General features: G+C 43.4%; 1 protein-coding gene across 2 annotated transcripts in view; it reads right to left on the bottom strand.

Moving 5' to 3' along the window:
- Positions 1-20,398, bottom strand: part of SUSD6 (sushi domain containing 6) — an 87,351-nt gene that overhangs the window by 41,733 nt on the left and 25,220 nt on the right. For both annotated transcript variants that reach the window (XM_068398570.1, XM_068398572.1), the window contains exons 3-4: positions 7,445-7,632; positions 2,901-2,930 (exon numbers count right to left, since the gene is read on the bottom strand). In XM_068398570.1, coding sequence (XP_068254671.1) covers positions 2,901-2,930; positions 7,445-7,565 — 151 coding nt within the window. In that variant the 5' untranslated portion in view covers positions 7,566-7,632. The remainder of the gene's footprint in view (positions 1-2,900; positions 2,931-7,444; positions 7,633-20,398) is intronic.

Consider the following 20,398-nt stretch of genomic DNA (forward strand, 5'->3'; position numbering starts at 1 on the left):
GTAAGACCACAAAACAGATTTATTCTCTTCCTGATGGATAGTTTTATGGGTGCCTAAGGGTATGCCTCATGCAAAACTCATTATACATCACGTTGGTCTTTTTCTCAGAACATAGAAAATGTTCCTTCAAGCCAAAAAAGCAGCAGCAACCTCTGGCTTTCTAGTTATGACTCTCCATGTGTCAAGTCTACCATGTTTCTTCCCTGCCTGTGGGTTGAAAACTGAAGACAACGTCCATCTGAGGTGCTTACCTCACTTTACAGCAAGGCAACATTTTTCAAATCAGACATGCTTCTCCCTTTACTGACAAAGTAGAAGATACCTCTCAAAAGCAGCAGTAACGTTTCTTTCTGCTCTTGAACAAGAAAGATTTTCCCCATTAAGATTTCCCCTAAAATGCTGAGCCTGCAGGATTTAAGGATGCTCTTTTATTACCCTACTGTTCAATTCTTTGGCTTCTGCTTCCCCTGAAAATGCTTCTTACCAAGACAAGCACATAAATGCACTTATCCTCGCATTCACAGCATTGGCCCTCTAGAGAAGGAACATAGGAGGCATCTCCATCCAGCACCAGCCAAGCCAAGGTACACAAGCAGTGAGAGAGGATCCCCACAACCTCTTAAGATTAGGCAGTCTTCTCAGCACAGGAACTCCAAAAGTTGCCCTCCCCCTTCCATAATAAAAGGATCACTATACTAGGCTGAGCTGAAGAGCTCATTTTATTCTTCCAACAGTTTAGCAACAAGCCCCTTCTAGCCCGATCCACCTAGCACATCCTATAACTCATCTAAGCAACCCCATACCTAAGGGGTTACTTCAAATCCCTTCAACATCATCTGGAAGCAAGCAATTCGCCAGTCCTCTAACTCCAGTACAACATTTTGCAGAAGCAGAGCCTCAGAGGAATTCCTGCTTGCAGAGGAAGATGAACACCCCTCAGAGGTTTCAGTTCATTAAAAGGAAAATGTTTTTTTAGATGCAGATCAGTGCACACAGAAAAAGCAGGTACAACCTCTTGAGACAATGCCATAATCCTGTCACTGGGTTCCAATTACTCTCGCAAAGCTACAAGCACTTTTCAGCTTGCTGTTCAAGTGCCTTCAGTGCCCTACCTTCACTCTTGACTATCAGCAGGTTGTTACCAGACACAGATTGGTGTGTTTAACACAAGGCCTTTACAGATTCAGCCACAAAAGCTGAAGACCCAACAGCCTACAGCTACCCACCTTGCCCTACCACTTGTTTCCTCCTTATCACTCATGTAAGCACACTGAGGACATATCTACTCTACAGCTTTACATACCACACACCAGCTATTCAAGCAGTATTTGCAGTAACAGCCCAGTCTGAAGTTTGCCACAGTTCCAGAGGACATTTACTTCTTGTTGTGCCATCCCCGCTGCAGAGTCAATAACAGCTGGCAGCATAAACAAGAGGTGGTAACTCCTTGTGCTGCCACAGTTAAACATAAGGGCTGGAGAAACAATGGCAGACGTGGGTTGCACAGATGAAAAACATTCAACGTAATCTAAAAACATAACATCTCAGCTACAATGGCAACTAGTTTAGGACTCAAAAGGGACAGAAGCAGCAAAGGAATTGTCAAATGACAGAAGGTGATAGCAAACAAACTTTTTTCAGTCCTGCTGTCAGGGCGTTTCCCATAAGACTTCAAACAAACCCAAACTCTTCCCAAATGATTGGCTCAAACAGATAAAGAGGAAGGTCTCAGTGATAGAAGGAAGCTGCATAAGAAGACAGACAAGTCTGTATCTTCAACCTAGCAGGCAGCAGTCATCAAGGGACACCAGGACGGTGATGCGCCAGAACCTGGACTCAAGTTCACAAATGCTTTCTCTTGAAGAACACACCATACCATTCAGTGCCCCTCCTGCTTCCCTCTACAATGAAGCTCCTCCCAGTTTCCAGCTTTCTCATTCAAGCTCAAGAAGCTAAGGTGAATTGGACCAGACAACTCTTGAGTTATTTCCTAAGGCAGCTTATTTTCCTGCTACCAACCATGACCAAGAATTGAAAGCCCCTTAATACTAGGTGTGTGTAATACCAGTCTTGCCAGGAGTAAAATTGAGGCATTGGATAAAAATCCAGGATTCATAGGATTCTGTTAGCTCATCTCCCACTCTCTGAAGACCAAAATTTGGTAGGTGGTAAAATTCCCCTCCCGTATCTTTAAATACTTCATTATGAATCCATTCCCCTCAGACTCTGTTCCTGGATTCCATTTTTTTTGGAGGAGAGAGGAAAGATCACACTAAACAGATCAAATTTCAGAGTTCAACAAAGATTTACACAAAATTTTATATATTTAGAAGATATACAGAAGCCAAATACGCTTCCCAATTCCTCCCAAAGTTATGTACATCCATAACATGCACACAGGAAAGATTTTAGAAGTTTTCTGAGCACAGGAAATGAAAAGCAGGAGTATTCAATGGAATATATCCAGAGTCATGCTCTGTGATGAGATGTTCACCTTTTGTGATTAAAGGAAACAGAGTTTTTTGCCTCAGCTTGCCCTCTCTGTCCTCTCAATCCTCTCTGGCAGCCTCTCAAAACTCTCACAAGCAGCATCTCTCTCTCTGTTTTAATTAAATATTTATTCTGTTTTTTCAAGTCATTTGAAGTTAAATGCTATAGAAGGTACAGGGATCCCTTCAAGCACAGTGAAACATACGAAGTTGATCTCCCTCTCTCAAACTAAGGGCAGTCATCTTTCCCAAATACAAGGAACAAAAATGGAAATGGGGCATAGAGATGGATCTCAGCCTATCCAACACAACAGAAGTATAATGGGAATCCTAGCTCACAGCCACTTATATTAACCAGTAAAACATCACATTCATTTCTCACAGTACAGCTGTGAACATAAGTCTACTCACATGCAGGTCCTTTGGATTTGCTGAGCCAACCTAGGACAGACAAAAGGAAAATTCAGGATTACTATTATGCTTGCTTTAATTAATCCTTCAACTATTAGAACTGGTTAAAATTAAACAAGTTGTGTGGCCTCTTGAGATATCTATTACTCCCTTCAAGCGAGTTGCTTACATAGCACTGCTTGGATCAGTGTAGTAACAGTGTGAATATTATAATTTGAATAGTCTAATTCTGGGCCCATCTGCATCTGCTTGCTAGCCACCTTTGCAGCCTGGCCATTATTCTGCAGCTCCTCACCATGCTCTTCCATACCACTCTGTCCTTACTAAGCTCTCCAAAGGGACTGGAAAGAGGAATTGCACCTGAAACTGCTCCCCTCTCTCTCCATAGAGAACTACACACTTCTTTGGGCTGACCCTGTAATTTCTCCAAACCCACACTTACGTGAAGCATGCAGGTTAGAAACAAGATTCTCTGTTCATGCACAACACCTCCCCACATCTGTGTCTGGCCATCCAATGTTACAGTGTCCTTGTTTTCATGATCATTGAATTCATCCCTAGCTGTATATAGCTGTATAAACACCTTCCTTTCAGCTGCATAATTGGAGACAAAGGAAACCTCTGCTTTGCACAGATTCCCAATGAATAGGAACAAGTCTGAATCTGCTCAATGACTGGTGCGCTCTAACAAGCTGTTCTACGCAACACAAACAAATACCAGCAGTATCCAAGAGCTTCTGTGCAGAATAACCTTGGCACTGAAAAGACCTTAGAACTGCAAGCAGCAGATTGGCTGTGTTTGCGTCAGAGACAACACACAGGAATGAAGTAGTTTCAGTTTATTCAAGCTCAATTTATCCCTTTAATGGCAATCCTAAAAATTAAAGAGCTAGCTTTATAGCATTTCACACGTGATCAGTCAACAGAAAACAGGCTGTGTCTAAATCTAAATGGACTTAGATTCACCAAACTTGCATTATTATTAATTTTTAAAGGTTAATATTTAAACTGTCTCCTTTATAGGTATTGATATTTGCTTAATTCGGGGCATTTAATATCTTCACCAACACCTTTACTTGCATTTCCCAGGACCAGGTGATGCTATTATCAATAATGAAAGGCCCAACCTATGTTTTGATAGGTTTCTGACAGAGCTGGTTATGAATCCAAGAGAGATTACACCATTTGGAACATAAATGATAGGAAGCTTTCAAGAGTATTTTAGAGACTATGTGTTAAAATTTAATTAATAACTTATTCTGATCCACTGCCCTCCTTCCAAAAATGGCCTGGCCAGACAGGAGGACCATTGTGAATGAGATAAACACAACGCCTTTGAGAGCCTGGGAATAATCTTAAGGGCCAGAGAGGGGAGGGAGGAGAAGAAAAAAAAAAAAAAAAATCACAGCAAAAAAGAAAGAATGGAGAAGCATTATCTGTAGAAAAGCAGACAAAATCATTGTTATTGCTCCTCTCCAACACTTCAAAAATTCTCCATCTCTGTCTACTAAGCACCCTGGCTCTTAGCTATATTCCAGATGAACCCTCAAAGAAAACAGAAGAGACAGTAAAAACTAAGCCTCAGCATTTCAGGTCCTTGCTTTCCAAGTCTCCTCACTTGCTCATTCCTTCATTATTTCCCCCAACTAATCTTGAGAACTCGCTAGATGGGGAAAAAAGGCACAACAGTGATAAAGCTCAAAAAATATTTCTGAACAGCACTGGAGTTTCCATAAGTCCTCCTCTTCTGACATAGCTTCATTGTTTGCCCATCATCAAATGCTGCATTTGTTTTGTATTAAAATTATGTGCAGCGATTATTTTTATATTCACGGATATCTTCCTGTGAAAAGGGAGCAGTTTCCACTAATTCTGCAGTGTGCTTAGTGACTAAGCAACTTATCATACTCATCTCAGAGCACTCCAGGATATTTGGAGAGATTGCTTGAGACAAAGTGCTGAAGATTTTTCTTAAAAATCCATGCGTAAATAAAATCAATTTATTACCAGAGGACAGACCAGACACTTGCTGACTGGAAATGAGTCTGCCCTCTGCATTAACCATGTGGCAAAGAGAACACATTCCTACCCAGAACATGAATATAGCTCTAAGCCTCATGGAACTCAAGCAATAGAATTTCTAAACAGCAAAATTATTGCAATACAATATACATCGTATGGCTTTAAACATATTAATCACAAGCTCTGCGTTCTCACTCAGAGCTGAGCCAGCCATTGTCTCCATGCTTGTCTGTCTTTTTATGAGAACATTCTTCAGCTTTTGTAGCAATTGTGAGCACGTCACATTGACCCCACACTCAAGATAAGCATTACCACCAAGAGATTTAATACAATCTCTTGCTTCATGTTAACATCGCTTTGCTCTGCCTGCTCTGAATGATTTTGCTATGTAACATAATAAAAATAAGAATGGTGGGGTGGTTGGGGGACAAAGACTAGGGAAAGACGATTTTCCAAGCACCTCGCCAGCATTCTTTGTTTCTCCATCTGGCTCTCCGCTCCTCAGCTGACTTGCTCATTGATGTTACTCATGGCTGGCATGCTGCTGCAGGTGCAGCTCTCCAGGGCCATGACGCAATGCTGAGCACCCCCATCCCTCCCAGCAATTGGCAGTTGGGTTGCTGCCTCCCAGTCTCCGAAAACCTGTACATGGAAGCGCTCCTCAGCGAGCTCTTCCCCTCCCTCCAGGATTTTTTCCCCCTCTGCTACAATCTTGGGCGCCCCTCCCCATGCACTCACTTTCTCACTTCCCCTGCAGGAAATGGTTCATGCCTAGCCACTATAATCCGATTTAGCTCATGATCTGCCTTGATCAGTTTACCACAGCTGGTTTCAGGTCCTGAAGCAAAAGGAACACAGAAAGGGAAACAATGCAGAACCACTCTCATGTCTTCTGACATGTTTAACTAGTGCTTTCGTTAACGTGACTGGATGCCTCAAAAATGATACTAAAAAGGCTTGCCAGTATTGTGTCTGCATTTCCCCATCCAGCAGCCCGGTGCAGCACAAGGCATTTGCATACTGACTACAGACTCAATTGAAGGTGTTGCAGTGTGTAATGGGAGTTTCAGATGGGGATGGTGCACTCCAGCCCCAGGCTGGCAGGCATATCTGACAGGCCTACATCTGAAATGAGGCAGCGACATTATCACCAATAACAGCAAGAGTGGAAAAAACGATAGACCAGATCCAAAAAGACCTCGTCCCTTTCCCATTCTCACTATCTGTTCTTGCCAATTTGTCATTCTCTCATGTGTGTCCCCCAACCCCTCATTACCTACAAAGCCAAAATCAGGCCAACAAGACATACAAGTCTGGTAGATCTGATTTCAGCAGCCTCTCCCTTCCAACTCGAAGAGCCAGAAATACTAAAAGGAGATCAACTCCTTCTCCAGCAGTTTCCAGCACCAGCAGACTTTTCCACATAGGATCACCTCAGATTTGAGTGCTTCTGGCAACTAACATTTATTCTGCTCTACCACACAGATGCCAATTCAAGCTTCACTGGTGCTGAGGAGTGTTGGTCCTGGGACATTTTCAGGTGCCATGATAGGTCAAATAAATAGGACTTAAGAGTTACATTGAAAGCTAAGGTTTTGTTTGCAAAGGCAAGCTACGGTTCTACATTGTAACAGCTGCTGAAGTCAAATCTACATGCTTTTTTGTGACTACTCTCCTTCAAGGTTCCGTGCAAGAGCACACAAAGTTATTCCTTCCATCTCATGCCACTTATGATCAGGCATCTCTCTACAGACAAAAACTACATCATGGCTGGTCTGACAGAAAAGACATATTTTTTACCCGGTATACCAGGTAAACAAGCACGTACTTCACATCATGTACTACCTTGTGAGTATCCAGTATATTCTCTTCTTCCACTCATTTCAAAGAGGCAGATCCTTTTATCTCTGCTGACATTTTACATTATCATCCCACTGCACTGCTATTTACATTATTCACAACACTTGTCCATCAGATAAACACCAAGAAGTTAGGGGAGAGGGAAAAACTCAAGCTGCAAAGAAGATCTAATAGAGGGGTACAGTTAGCAGGTGCTGAGGTGTCAGAAGACAGCACACAAGGAAACACTGAACAGATTTATCAGCCATACAAAGAGCTGAAGACAGCATGTGCTTCCAAAACTACTTCACATGAGCAGTTGCTACGGGGCATACAGATAAGAGTGTCTATGTGAGAATCTCACTCAACCAAAATGTGGTCCATGCTCTTGAGACAGGCCAAGTGCCCCCAGCTGCAGTGAAGGGATGAGAATGGAGCAGAAAGAAGCTGGGGGAATCAAAACGACAGGGTAAAGGACAAGCATTATTTACTAATATGCAAGACTCGTTCAGTTCAGACACTGCCCTCTGCTTAACAAGTAACAATTTCTCACAGGGAAAATTCCACACTGAAAGGTGTGGACAAATGCATCAACCATCACCAGCTTCCCCATAAAAACATAAGGCCACCTCCATACTTATACATCTCCCCATCCCTGCAGCACATGCAAAGTTTTCACTTACCTGTGGCCTGTGCTTCCAAAATAAAGGTACCAAAGAAAACTAGCAGAAGAAATAACCCATGGCTAGTCAAGGCAAGAGACGATCCTGTGTTGCTCTTTGGTGCTACCATTCCATGGCACATCTTTTACCCACCAAAGTTTCTTTTTAAAAAAATCCTGAAAGATCTGGTTGATCAGGAGCACCTTGGTCTACAAAAACAAAGACAAAGAAAGAAACACTAAGTATTGAGCCAAACACCTACAACACCTGGGGAGGGGAAGAAAAGGGGAAATTCAGAATCAAACAAGAGCTACCTTTTGCATGTTCTAGTATTTGGGAATCTTACCAAGTATTCACAGTTCACAAGGTTACAGGAGCAGAAAAGACAATCTTCCACACAGGAAATACTAAAAGTAGCTGCATTAGAGAGAGACCAGAACTTTTCACTCACCCCCTAATATTTCAGGTGTGAAGAGCGTCTAGCTTACAATTAAATTTAGCTTTTCCTTTCAAGACAACCCCAGAGGATATAGCATCTGGAGAATTCGTTTCAAAATAATTTCAAGAGAGCCAGCCTTTGTACACCCCCACCACCTTTCAGAAGGTCTCCAAGATACAGCAGACTGTACTAGACAGCTAGGAAAAATAAATCAAATGCCTCTTCAGCCACCTGGAGAGGCACAGCAAACCTGACAGCCAGCCAGCCAGCAGGCAGGCAAACACACACTTCTGAGGAGGAATGTAAAACAGCTTGCAAACCTCAGGTATAATGTTCTGACAGCACAGAGCATAGCAATTAAAATTGCAGGATGTGACACTGCTCATGCCTGAGGGATTCAGCCATAGCCTATCAGGCACTGTCGCAGCAAAAACAGACTTGTACACAAACACACAAAATGCAGTTGGGAAATCAAGAAAGCACAAAGTTGAGCCCCTATTTTTAATGAAGGAAAAAGACCCAGCAGAATACATGTCCCACCAACCTAGTATGGCTTTAATCTGCAAGACCTCTAATGCTAACTTTTGGATCTGGATGAATAAAAACATCATACGTAACTGCAATGCTCATGGAAGAAAGTTGGGACTAAAAATCTGTGTGTACTGGTTTTACAAAGGAGGAAGGAGAAAACTGGGATAAAGACAACTGTGTGAGTGATGGAGTGAAAAAAAACAAAACCCAAAAAACCAAAACCACTCAAAAACCCCCACATTTCAATACTTCTATCACGCTATTCCTTACACAAACATCTAAAGTTCTCAGGGGAAAAAAAAATTGTAGAAATTAATGTTTCTTTGCAGTTGACCTCGGGAATACTTTTAATTTTGAGGGAAACCCCATTCAGCCACAGCTTCTTCAGTTAAATGGATATTCATACTGAAGGGGGATTATTTTTTTTTTGGCCAAGTTTCCTGTAGAAATTCAGAACTGCTGGATAACTCCAAACAAATTTGAGAGGTGCAGATGTGGGTATCTGTACTCTTTCGTACCCTGTGAGAACAGATGGGAGACCTGGGTTAGCGCTCCCACTCCTAGGAAATGCAGTATGACTTTCATATCCTTAAATACTTCCAAGATGAAGTCAACACGCCAGCACTGACCAGAGAAACACACAACTCAAACTGCCACAACTCACATTTCCAATTACTCTGGCAAAAAAGAAGCTGCATTATGGGAGGGAATATGTAGATTTGTCATTGAACCTGGAAGTCATCCTACTGACAAGGGTTTCCTTAGTTCCATGTCACTACTTTGCTCAAATTTACTTCTCAAAAGGGCTATCTTTAAAATTTGGATCTTTCAAGTCCATTAGTCTCCACTGAAAAAGAATTCTTTGTCTGCATACACCCCCGCCTCCAAATGTCATTTCAAGATGACATTTAAACTGCCATGTGGCAAGTCTGGAGCTGATGTGACAATAAACTCTGTGTCTGCCCCTTTTGTTTCTTGCCTCATTTGGAGGGGGAGAGAGAGAAGGGAAGCTATCCCAACTCTATGCCTGTAGCACAGCCTATAGATTTCTCATGTCTTTCACAGATGAAGAGCCAATGCTTTATTCAACAAATTCCTATCATGCAGAAAGGAGCAGGGATGCTGCCACTCACCTGCTGGAATGCCTTCAGCAACCATGGAATGAAAAAAATATTCATACCATGGAATATTCATACCATGGAATGAAAAAATATTCCTCTGAAGAAAGACAAGCCAGCTAGTTTGTACATCTGCCCCCTCCTCTCAAGTCAGATCTCCCACATGGATTTTAAGTTCAAATTCAATTGGAAGAGGCCAGCAGCTGGCCTATACTCCAGGCCAACAGCTGGCCGCTTTCTTTAAGAGCCATTGCTCTACACTGAATTACAGCTGTGACAAAGCAGTGCACCATCTTCAGCAAATAGTCCTTTTGATTAGATCAAGACAGGTCTGTCCTCCCCATTCAAATTTAATGAAGCCTCATTAGTATAACGAACTCTGCAAGTCTTGCCAAGGTATCTTTAAAAGGCGGCATTCCCTGCCCTTAGAACAGTGCTTGTCAGGTGACATATCAGGGGTCAGAAGGAGAGGTAGGGAAGAGGGCATGCAATTATCACAGAATTTGCTGAGCCGCCTGAGGTGTGCTACCTTGCCCCAGAGCATTTTCCTCTCCCTAAGATTGCACGTGGGAGTCAGCAGTCCAATTCTGGCATCTGAACAACAACCAAGTTAGAGACACCTAAAACAAGAATATCTTCTGGGGGAATCAGTTATTGCTTAGTCTCGATTCACTAATAGATTGCTCCAAAGCACAGCGCTGTTTCTCTTCTTTCTTCTAAAGCCAGGCACGGTTTCCCCATCTCTTTTCAGCTACCAAGTTACTTGAGCCCCAGGTTATCAGGGATCCTGTCCGTCAGAGGCATGGGACTGCCCCACAAGGAATGCTGTAAATTGCCGCTGCTATGCCTACAGTAACATCCCACTAAGCTGATTCAGTTCAGTGTGGGATTTGAAGGAGACACAAAGGCAGCAAAACCATTTAGTGGAAGATAAACTCCTCAGAATTGTTAGGAGACAATGAGCATAGGTACCACCTGTGAGGATCCTCCCTCGGGCTTCAGCCAAGTTACTTGTTTCTAGACTTGACTTTTCCTTGGCAAAATTAGAAGATGAAAGAGCTTCTGGCTAGATAAGAAGGTATCCTTTCTTCACAGAGGGGAGCTGGTGGTTGGGAAGCTATTTAGACAGACTTTCAATTCTCTGGAAGTTGACTGTTGTTTTAGTACATTCCTTATACCTACAGCTCAGGGAGAAGCAGCTTCCACAACAACTCTTCAGGCCTCCACCTCCAGAAGTTAACTGCAGTGCACTGTAGAGCACACACATTTGTCAGAGACATACTCTCCGGGAGACAGCTTAGCAATTCATGGGTTCAATCAAAGTGATTCCCTGTTTACACACAGCATTAAGGAACAGGCTGGTTTCTTTAAGGGATCCTAGAAACAATGAGGCAGAAGCTGCCAGTAGCACAAATATTTGGAGTGAGGACACTTCAGATCCGTTTCACATGCCACAGCCTAGGCTGAAGGGTTATGGGAGAATTAAGTTTAAACAGAGATGTTTTCAAAGATAATATTTAGTATAGCCAGCAGATCCCATAAATACAGTGAGGAGACGAGATTCTTCTCTGTTAACAGTACGTCAGTCGATAGAGGGGTTGTTGGTTTTTTTTTTTTTTTTGCTTTCTTTTCCATATGCGCTTTGAAAAACACCTACTAAATACAGACAGGAAAATAAACCGTCCTCTATGGCCACAAAGTCAATAGCCACACACCCTCTCAGTGAATGCTATGAACAAGGGAAAAAGCACTCATTGCTCACGGGTTAAAGCCATCCCTGGCTCTTCCTCTTCTTGAAGTCTTGTCATCAGGCAACCTTCCTAGCAATGCTTCAGCAATAGTCCCCCTTGCTTCATGGCCAGCCCTGCTCATACAAGCAGCAGTAGTTAGCTTCTACATGAACTCCCTCAAGCAGGCCTCAGCTTCCACTGAAACCATGCAGGCCAGACTTTCTGCTCACTCGTAAACCACAATCAGTCATTTCCAAAGATGACGTACTCGCACATGGCAGGAGCTTTTTCTAAGCCAAGCCATTCGGGGACCTCTGTCATTTATCTTCCAGACCTTCAGAAGCTGCCAACTCATGTCCCTTGTTCCAAGATCCCTTCATAAGCACGCGTACATTCTCCCAGGATTACAACTAATTTTCTGATTTTTCCCCATTTCGTCACAGCAGGACTCCTAGGTCCCCACTGAAAAGTGTTCTTTGGAAGGTCATATGCTCAGGACATGAAAAAGAACCAGATTTGGGTAGTTCTGGTGCACCAAGGACATGGGATGTCAGGGGGGTGGATGGGACAGTCTGAGGCTCTCCAGTGGCTCAGGATGCCTGGCACAGCTATGTCCTGTGTCACCATTGCATGAAAACAGGTCTCCAACCTGTATTCTTCAGTTTGTTTAAGGAAGCGTTCAGTATGTTTGGAATGCTACTGGCTGGATTTTAAATACCATACTTGAAACTTGCGAAAAGAAAATCACTTATCCTCACACACATCAGAAATCGCTATTTTATCCACATAGCAAACAATTTGAGTCTTATTGTGTGAGCGGAAAACTATCTCTTGAACGCACACGACAAAGGTCTTGGCAGTGGGATGAGTGATGGGTGCGCACAGCATACCTTTTGAAAGGCTAAGCACAAGGATTGTTCTTGCCTCATGGTCACGCTGCAGGTGGAACCTAACGTGAGCAGTGTGGTTCAGAGGATTTAACCTTTGCCCTTAGTTGCTGCTTTTGTTGTATCCTTATTTTGTCTGCTTTCAATGAGCAGTCAAGCTTTAAAACAAAAAAGTCATCCTCTTGCTGCTTAATAAGAGAAATTACAGAAAAATAAGGTCCAAGAGCCAGCAGAGGAAACAAATCCCTAAATCTATTTACTTTCTGTAGCTAAACCAGTTTAATTGAAAGTTTTTATAAACAGAATTATATTTTCAACATTTTGGGATAACTTCACCATTCAATTAAACCGTTCAGTTAAACTAGACACAAAGAAAAAAACAAAGCATTCAAAGTTACCTGCAGGCAGTTTAGAGAAATCTTAATTATCGGACTTTTTAGCGCAGCCAATTCTCAGTTATCCAGGATAATTGGAAAAGGTAGAAGAGGAAATAAGAAAAAAACAGACAACCCATGCAACGCTGCTCCTCCCCGCTGCCTCAGTGTAACCAGATGATTTAGAACATTTGTGTTTGGCAGCTTCATTTTACACCTTCATCTTTGAATTACAAAAAGGCAGATTTCTGCATAGCACTGGCACAGCATAGAGCAGAGGGCTGAAGTGCACACATCCCCTGCTACAGGAGGGAATCACTAGGGGAGACTGAGCTGCTTGTTCCAGACACTGGAATCTGCGCACATCCTCCTGCAAACCAAGACCTGATTGCAGCCTGTAGTGCAACTTGAATTGTTGGGTTTCCTTCCTCATTCCCCAACTGTGCCGCAGGGTTTGGCCTATGACCTGCAAATTCAGCTGTTTCTTTCACATAAATATCTTGGTTTAGCTTTCACCTCCTCTCTCTCATGAAGGTTTCTAAAACACCAGCACAATTGCTGGTGATGCAAAACTCACATTTTCAAGAGTGAACATTAGTTTGCTCAGAAAGAAGCTTGCTGGACAGGCTAAATTCTGAAATTCCATTTTAATCTCAGACAAACATCATGGGCCTAACCCCCCACAGCCCCACTAAGGCACACTTAAGCTTTAAGCCACGAAACTGAGTTTTCACTACTGGATAGCCAGTCCCTTACAACTGAGAAAGGCACACCAACACTCCTACCCCAAGTGAATAAACCTGCAAGACTCATCAATTTGCATAGCTAAAGTGTAAAGAGGACACCACAGCAGGGCTTGCTCTAGGACCTGGTTTTCATTATTGTAAATACCGCTCCCATACTTTTAGAAACAGAGTCAGAGACAAATTGTTAGAAACAGTCTCAAGTCTTGTGAAGATCCTTCCCCATTTCCCAGTACTGTGGCTGTCATGCCAGGTCTGACACAGTCACAGAAGACTTTAATTTTATGACTGAAAAAAAAAAACAAACCAATTTTCCTTGCCTTGGTAAGTCCAAGAGAAAGCCCTAGATATCATTAGCTCCTCAAATTTTAAGAAGTTTCCTTGAAAGTCACAGAATTTCACTGGAAATTTTTTCTGTTTGACTTGGGAGGAGGAAGATAAGAGATCAAAATCTTATTGCCCTTCCAAATAAGGAAGGACAAGCTAGTTAGGGGAAGGCTGTGAACTTCCAGGCACCAGTAGCAAGGAAAAGCAGAGCTGTGGAGAGGCAGGGTGGAGAGCTAGACAGGTTAATGCACACAACTCCAATGCATGGCAGAGTTCTGTGCTGTTACAAAAATGCTTATAGCAATGTGGTCACGGCACCAGCGAATGAAAAGAAACGAGTTATTCAAAAAGGAAGTGCTGGATCTGCTTTAAGGGATTTTCTTTTTTCTTAAGCATACTGGCATCTATGCAATCTATGGGAAAAAGCAGAGACTGAGCAATAGTGGAGAACACATCTCACACGCAACCTTTCCCAGTTTTTTGGTTGTTTGGGGTTTTTTTTGTTTGGTTTTTTTGTTTCTTTTTTTTAAAAAAAAAATGTCTTTATTTGGAAAAGCATTCCCTTCGGAAACTATTGTTCCAGCATTTTTCCCCTGCTGCACTGCATCAGAAAAGCTAGGTTTCATACTTTCAGCTTTAATCAGTACAACAGCAGTTACAGAGGACCATATGCACAAAATGTTCCAGAATGCCTTCCAAAAATAATAATTCCTAAAAAAGAAAACTCAGTAAACTGAAATGGCTTCAGGGAAGGAGAATAAAGAAAAGCTGTGCAAAGGCAGAACCTCTCAAAACCACATGCAAGCTTGAAATGTTACTTTCGGTAAGAACATGGTTCTCGAAGCAGCACTGGATTGGTACGGTCACTTGTACATCCAGGATGCTTTTCTCTTTTATGCAGCTGTGTTAATCTGTTTCAGGGAATGCACCACAAGGCCCACGTACAGTAAAGGCTTATTTTATAATCCCTCACTACTAGAACGTTCTTCTCCCCATCCTTACCACTTGTGCTTTCATTTCAACTGATGTGGCTAAAAGCATCAGTCTGCTATACACACAGCTGCAATACCACCAGGCAGCACAGCCATTTGAAGAGGACATCCATTTGGGAAATCTTTTTCCTATCAAAGCTCTCTCTCTATAAACTTCAGTGAACCAGTCTGACATTTAAATAAGGAACTATACTAGAAGATGGAGGCACTCTTAGGTTTACTCCCAAAAGCACAGCTGTGAGACACAACTCAAGTTTAGAAGCTGCCATCCCAGATATGAAACCATCTACTCACCCACTTCCAAGGGATGATGACAATTGCTGTGCAGTGCTTATTATTTGTATCACAGTTTATATAGAAAGTTCTCTGCAATATACATGTTGTAATATCAGAATGTTCCAGGCTAACAAATCCTTGATGTTTAGATGTCTGTCAGCACAAAGGTGTTTTCAAAGATAAACACACACACATAAAAGCTCTGAGAAATAAAGACTGCCCCTTAAGTCCTCTGAAAACTTCATCTTCCAACAGCCTAGTATCATTGACCAAAATGAGAAAGTTAAAAAGCATGGTTTCAAATTCTGGTTCTGACTTTAAGACTGCATTTGGGATTCTAACACAGCAGAGAACTGCTTCAATACATCTCAATAAGGGGCAGGGGGGGAAAGCAGGCCTTCAAATTGTCTCAGCACCACAGCTCAGTTTTGTACCTATTAGCTCACTATTCCCCTTTTCTTTTTTAGTAGCAATAAAGTCCTTACATGTTTCCTATTGCTTTTCCTATTTAGGATGTAGTGTGCTAATGTCACAGATGCACATGTACTGCCCCAAACCCTCACTGTGGCAGAGACCTATCACAGTGGCATTGGGCACGTTTCACTCTGCAGAGCCCAGCCACATCACTCTTGCCAGCGTACAACTGAAAAAGGAAAATTCCAATTTTGTGTTGCCATTCAAACCCCTTGCAACTACAAGTGCAGGACGACGAGCACACCGCCTGCACGCAGTCCCACTCCCGTGAGGCCACAGTCAAGGGTGGCTGCAGAAGGTGGCCTTGGCAGGCTCCCCAGCTGGGCACCCTCACCAGCAGCAGGCACACCAGCATCCATCCCAATACTCACCCTAAGGCTTTCAGACTCTAAGCAAGGTGCCATATTGACTCAAAAGTCAATACTCAAGGGCTGAGAGAAGAGGGGGTGGGAAATAGGAGTCCTTCCTTTCTTTTAAATCACTCTTGCAATTACCAGCTCACAGAGAGCACACATCACTATGCAGAAGACCCCCACAGCCTTTTCTTTCTAACTGGCTTCCCTCAACAGGCTATGCTTAATTTGATTTTCTAACAAGGGATCAGTTGTAATTATATTCTGATTTGAGCAGCACAAGCTAGGAGCATCAAGCCAGAGAGGCACTCCAAGAAGGATGGCTGCTCATTACTTGTCATCAGGGGACATACACATACACCACAAGGAGACCAAGCACTCCAAGTAGAATCCCCAGGACAGGTCCCTTTCCCTGGCAAACTGGCTTCCTGAGACCTACAACCACCATTCAAAGGCTGTGCATTAAAGATTTCCACCATGAAACTGGGGTGGGAGAGAAAAGAAGCATGCTAGAAAAGAGAAGTAAGAGTCCGCAGAATAAAACCTGTCATAAATAAAACCTGCAATTTGCATCTCAATAGAAGGTCAATTTGAAGCTTCAACTTTTCTCTTACTTGACTCAGTGACATTTACACTTTACAAAGCATAGCTATTGGTGAAAAAAATATTTTAAAAAAAAACCAAACAAACTATGTGGACACTGTTTGCTGGAACTAGGACAGCCCAGAGGTGGGACCCAGGATGCTCTGACCTGCAGTAGGAGGGGGAGCACACCCACAGCCTCCTGCACCCATCCCACAGCACCCACCCTGCAAGTGTCACAGGGATCGCCACTTGTCAGCTCCCTGAGGAGGGGCCTCTGCCCAGCTGCTACCAAACAGAAACTCAAAGAAAATGTTAAGCAAAGGGTCTTGAGGCAGCCAAGGAACACTGCCTGGTAGTAACTCTTCATTCAGCAGCTCTCAGCACCTTGTTTATATAGCAGCAATGGTTCCTCAGCCTTTACTGACCCGTAGCCTAGTCTGCCCCTTGCACATCAGCGCTGCCCCTTTGCAGAGCCAGCTGGGGTTGAGGCCTGTCCCTCCACCATCCGAGTGTTTACAGGCTTGCGGGGCTACCTTGGCTGAAGGATGACTCCTTGCTCCTGGTGCCTAGACATCCCCATGCTGCTGCTCCCGCACCCACTTCCCAGCTAACTGTCCTCTCCACAATGCTGATGCAACTTTCAGGAGCTTTTTGGGAAAACTGAGTCCTTGCACCGGCACAGCTCTGGGGCCACTGGAAGCAGCAGCTGCAGAGAGGTAAGAAACTCCCACCTCAGCTTTGCTGCCAAAGCCTATAGTGTGTGGAACCACTCTCTGACTTCAGTGAGCAGCCTGTACAACACTCACGGGCTTCTTGCTCCTCGAACCAGCTTCATTTTCAACCCACACTAAAGTGTGGCAGAAATAATTTACTAAGCATAAAGATGCTCTAGATCTAAACCCTCCCCCTAAATCAGGGCTCTGAGCATCCTGGTTTCCATGCAGATTAAAAGCCAGAAAGCTTGGTGAAAGTGCTCGATGATAGCCAAAGGCAACACAGGCTTGTCTAGTTAGAGGAAGTCAAATGAAATCAAAGCTGAGAGAGGTAAAAAGTTGTACAAAGCAGGACAGCAAGAGTCAGCAACTTGCTCTGGCAGTAAATCTTAGTTTCGTGCAACAGTGAGAAAGGCTATGAAGTGCTGCTGCATGGAGGCAAGAATCACACATGTGCCAATGCCAGGTCAGAAGGAGATACACACAAAAGTTTGAGGATACAGGTTATTTACCTTCTGCCTCACACCTTGACTTTTTCACTAGACTACCCAGGACTGCAAAAGCACAGCCAGGCTTTGTCCAGTCTGCCTCAAAACTCCAGGGAAAATCCTCCCAAAGATCAGATTCCCTCCTGATACTCACACGTGCAAAGACAAATCCCAGATAAAGCCACAGGCAATGCCTCTTTACCACTGGGACCAGAAGCTAGAGGTAAAGCATCCTGCCAGTAACCTGAGCAGCTGCCTCCCTGAGAGCAACACATACTGCCTGCTGTCCCTCAGCCAAGCACACCGCTCCCAGGTGCTGCCTCCCTCCTGGCTCTAGTCATAGTCCTCCATTCCCTGAATGGGCCAGCTACCAGGCAAGCTTCCATGAAAAACAAGCAAGAAGAAAGTATAGTCCTCATTGGATTTCTGCATTTTGTTACTTCTCCAGCATGCTTATATTCATTATCAACAGGCTAGGCACATGAACATCAAGGATACCACACACGCTGCCCCAGACACCTCTTCCCCACACTTCTCTTGCACACACAGAGCTGAGAAGTGGAGATCCTTCCCCATTACCCCTAAAAAGGGCATTTTAGAGCAGGCACATTTAACTCTGCTATCTGCAGGGTAGGAAACAACTCTGCCAAGCCACTAGCAGCTAAGTGAGTAGTACATCCACTTGCGAAATAGGTCACTCTGCTTTGCTTGGGGTTTTGATGCACCAGCAAGCATCCTGTGCAAGTACACTCAAGCCATCAAACCATTTGTCAAGAAAAAGCATTCTAGTACAGAATTCCCAGTGAACTCTACTCAGCCTCCCGGGCAAAGCACAGCAACTCCAGCTTCAACTGCCTTTAAAGGAAGACTGATTTTTTTTTTTTTTTTCCCTCCCAGACGTTTTGCAAATAAATATGAAGGTCCTGCCACAGCCAGTAATGCTCAAGCAATTTCCTGTCTCTGGAGACAAGGTTCCCTCAGAGTGAATTGATTAAATAAAGGTTATTAGAATTAGTATAAAGCAAGCTAGTTTAAAAGTCATCCTCTTCATGTTTTCACCTGCAACATAGTGCTCCAAGCAGCAGCACAAAGAGATCAGCTACAAGAGCTTACAGGACAGCAAAATTAATACGCAAAAAAAATTTTTTTAAGCTAGCCTCACTTCTCTTCACTAAATGCATGGAGAAACAATTGTTGAAAAAAAAAAAAAAAAAAACACAAACGTGTCATCTGTAGCTCCACCTACAAAGTTCAGGGAAATATTGTATTGTGAATGTCATGTACAGCAGCAGTATCCAGGAGAGTTGGTGGTCTGTCATTTGCAACTGTCCGGGCTTCCACCAGTGTCTTTTAAGAGGCCACTTACAAGCTTCATTTTGTGAAAATGCTGAACTTGGCATTTAACAGACGCAAGCAACAACTGGCTCTGGACAGCAAACTATCTTCTTTGTCTCCCTCTGCATTTTAAGATCTAGGCTCCTCATGAAGCAGAGTCACTGCTTCACATGCAGAGGGAAGTGGGGGGAGGATGAAAAGAAGCCTGCATTGTGGAAAATAAATAGCTCCATTAAGGCACATTTTGAGGAAACCACCTCCTTACAGCATGCTACAGAGCACAACGGCTATCAGAAGCCCTTTCTCCAACAGCCACATCCCTTTTCCTGGCCTCTAGCAACAGCCAAACCTCCACCTCCCTTCTCCAGACCCCCCACCATCTCCAAATCACGCTTCTCAGAGGCACTCGAGTATAGCGGCTGGGAATCACTGCAAAGGCTGCTTCACACCACCCCTGCAAATGGAAAGAAATCCGACTGAAACACTGTTAATGCCCTTTTGAAAGGTAGGACCACTTGCTGGTGAGGACAGAGCCCAACAACTTACTTTTGAGAGACCAAGGTTAAGTTTCATCTTCTCTGCCAAGCACGGCCATGCTTTATTTACATCAAAGACATCTGGTCTTCACTAGTTCCTTGCAAACAAACCAAATCTGAAGCAGCTAATTATATTTAGGTTACATTTGCTATGAAACAGATGTAATAGGGCAGGAGTTCCAGTTCTTTGAAAAAGCATTCCCATTCAGAAATCTTTATTTCTGACCAAAGAAAGCTGTTGGGTTTTGTCACTAGACCAACAGACAGTTTCAATCTCAGAACTCTGCTTCACATGACAAAAAGTCACTCTTCTCAAGAGGCAAAGGCTCTCAGGAGGGAGGCCTCTGTAGAGTGGACAGGTACACCCTCAACACCACCATCATCAAGGGAACACTAAACTATCCCTTGCAAACACTGCAGGTACTTCCACCTGCAAGGAGAAAAGCAGAGCAGGTGATGGTCTGCAGTGTCAGCAGTTGCAACACGCTCAACCTGAAAGTTTTGCTTTCTTTCTTTTCTGGGGAAATAAGCTTGACCATCAGAGTCCTAACCACAGGAAAGACTCCTGATCTGATGAGAATGAAGAAATGCAAAAAGAGGAAAGGGCCAGCCTTGTGAGAGCCATGCCATTTCAGAGCACGGTAATGCTCAAGGCCCATTGTGCATTCCTGAGAGCAGGCTTCAGAGCTCACCTACAAACCAATCATCAACAGATGATGATATGCAGAGGGATCCCAGTTCACAAGTGTTCACCCAGGCCTACACATAAAATGCAAAAGGTTTGAGACTGGTGAATTAAGACCTATACTGGTAATGTGAAAGACTGCAACAAAAGAAAGATGCAAAACGTACAATGAGACTCTCAGACCTTGCAGAAGCCTAAAAAAACCTGAGGCGACTAGAACAGGGGACATGCATGTTACTGCCTTAATATCATCAATATTGGGAGGGTCTGGTTCACAGAATTAGCCAATGTTAAGAGCTGGAATTATTTTCAGAGTTTAAGAAGATTAACCCAAGGTCCGCAAACACCTTCGTTTCAAGAGGCAAAAAGGAATCCTCTGCTTCTTTAGA

The sequence above is a fragment of the Nyctibius grandis genome, chromosome 4, assembly GCF_013368605.1.
Source record: "Nyctibius grandis isolate bNycGra1 chromosome 4, bNycGra1.pri, whole genome shotgun sequence".
NCBI classification, from domain to species: Eukaryota; Metazoa; Chordata; class Aves; order Nyctibiiformes; family Nyctibiidae; genus Nyctibius; species Nyctibius grandis.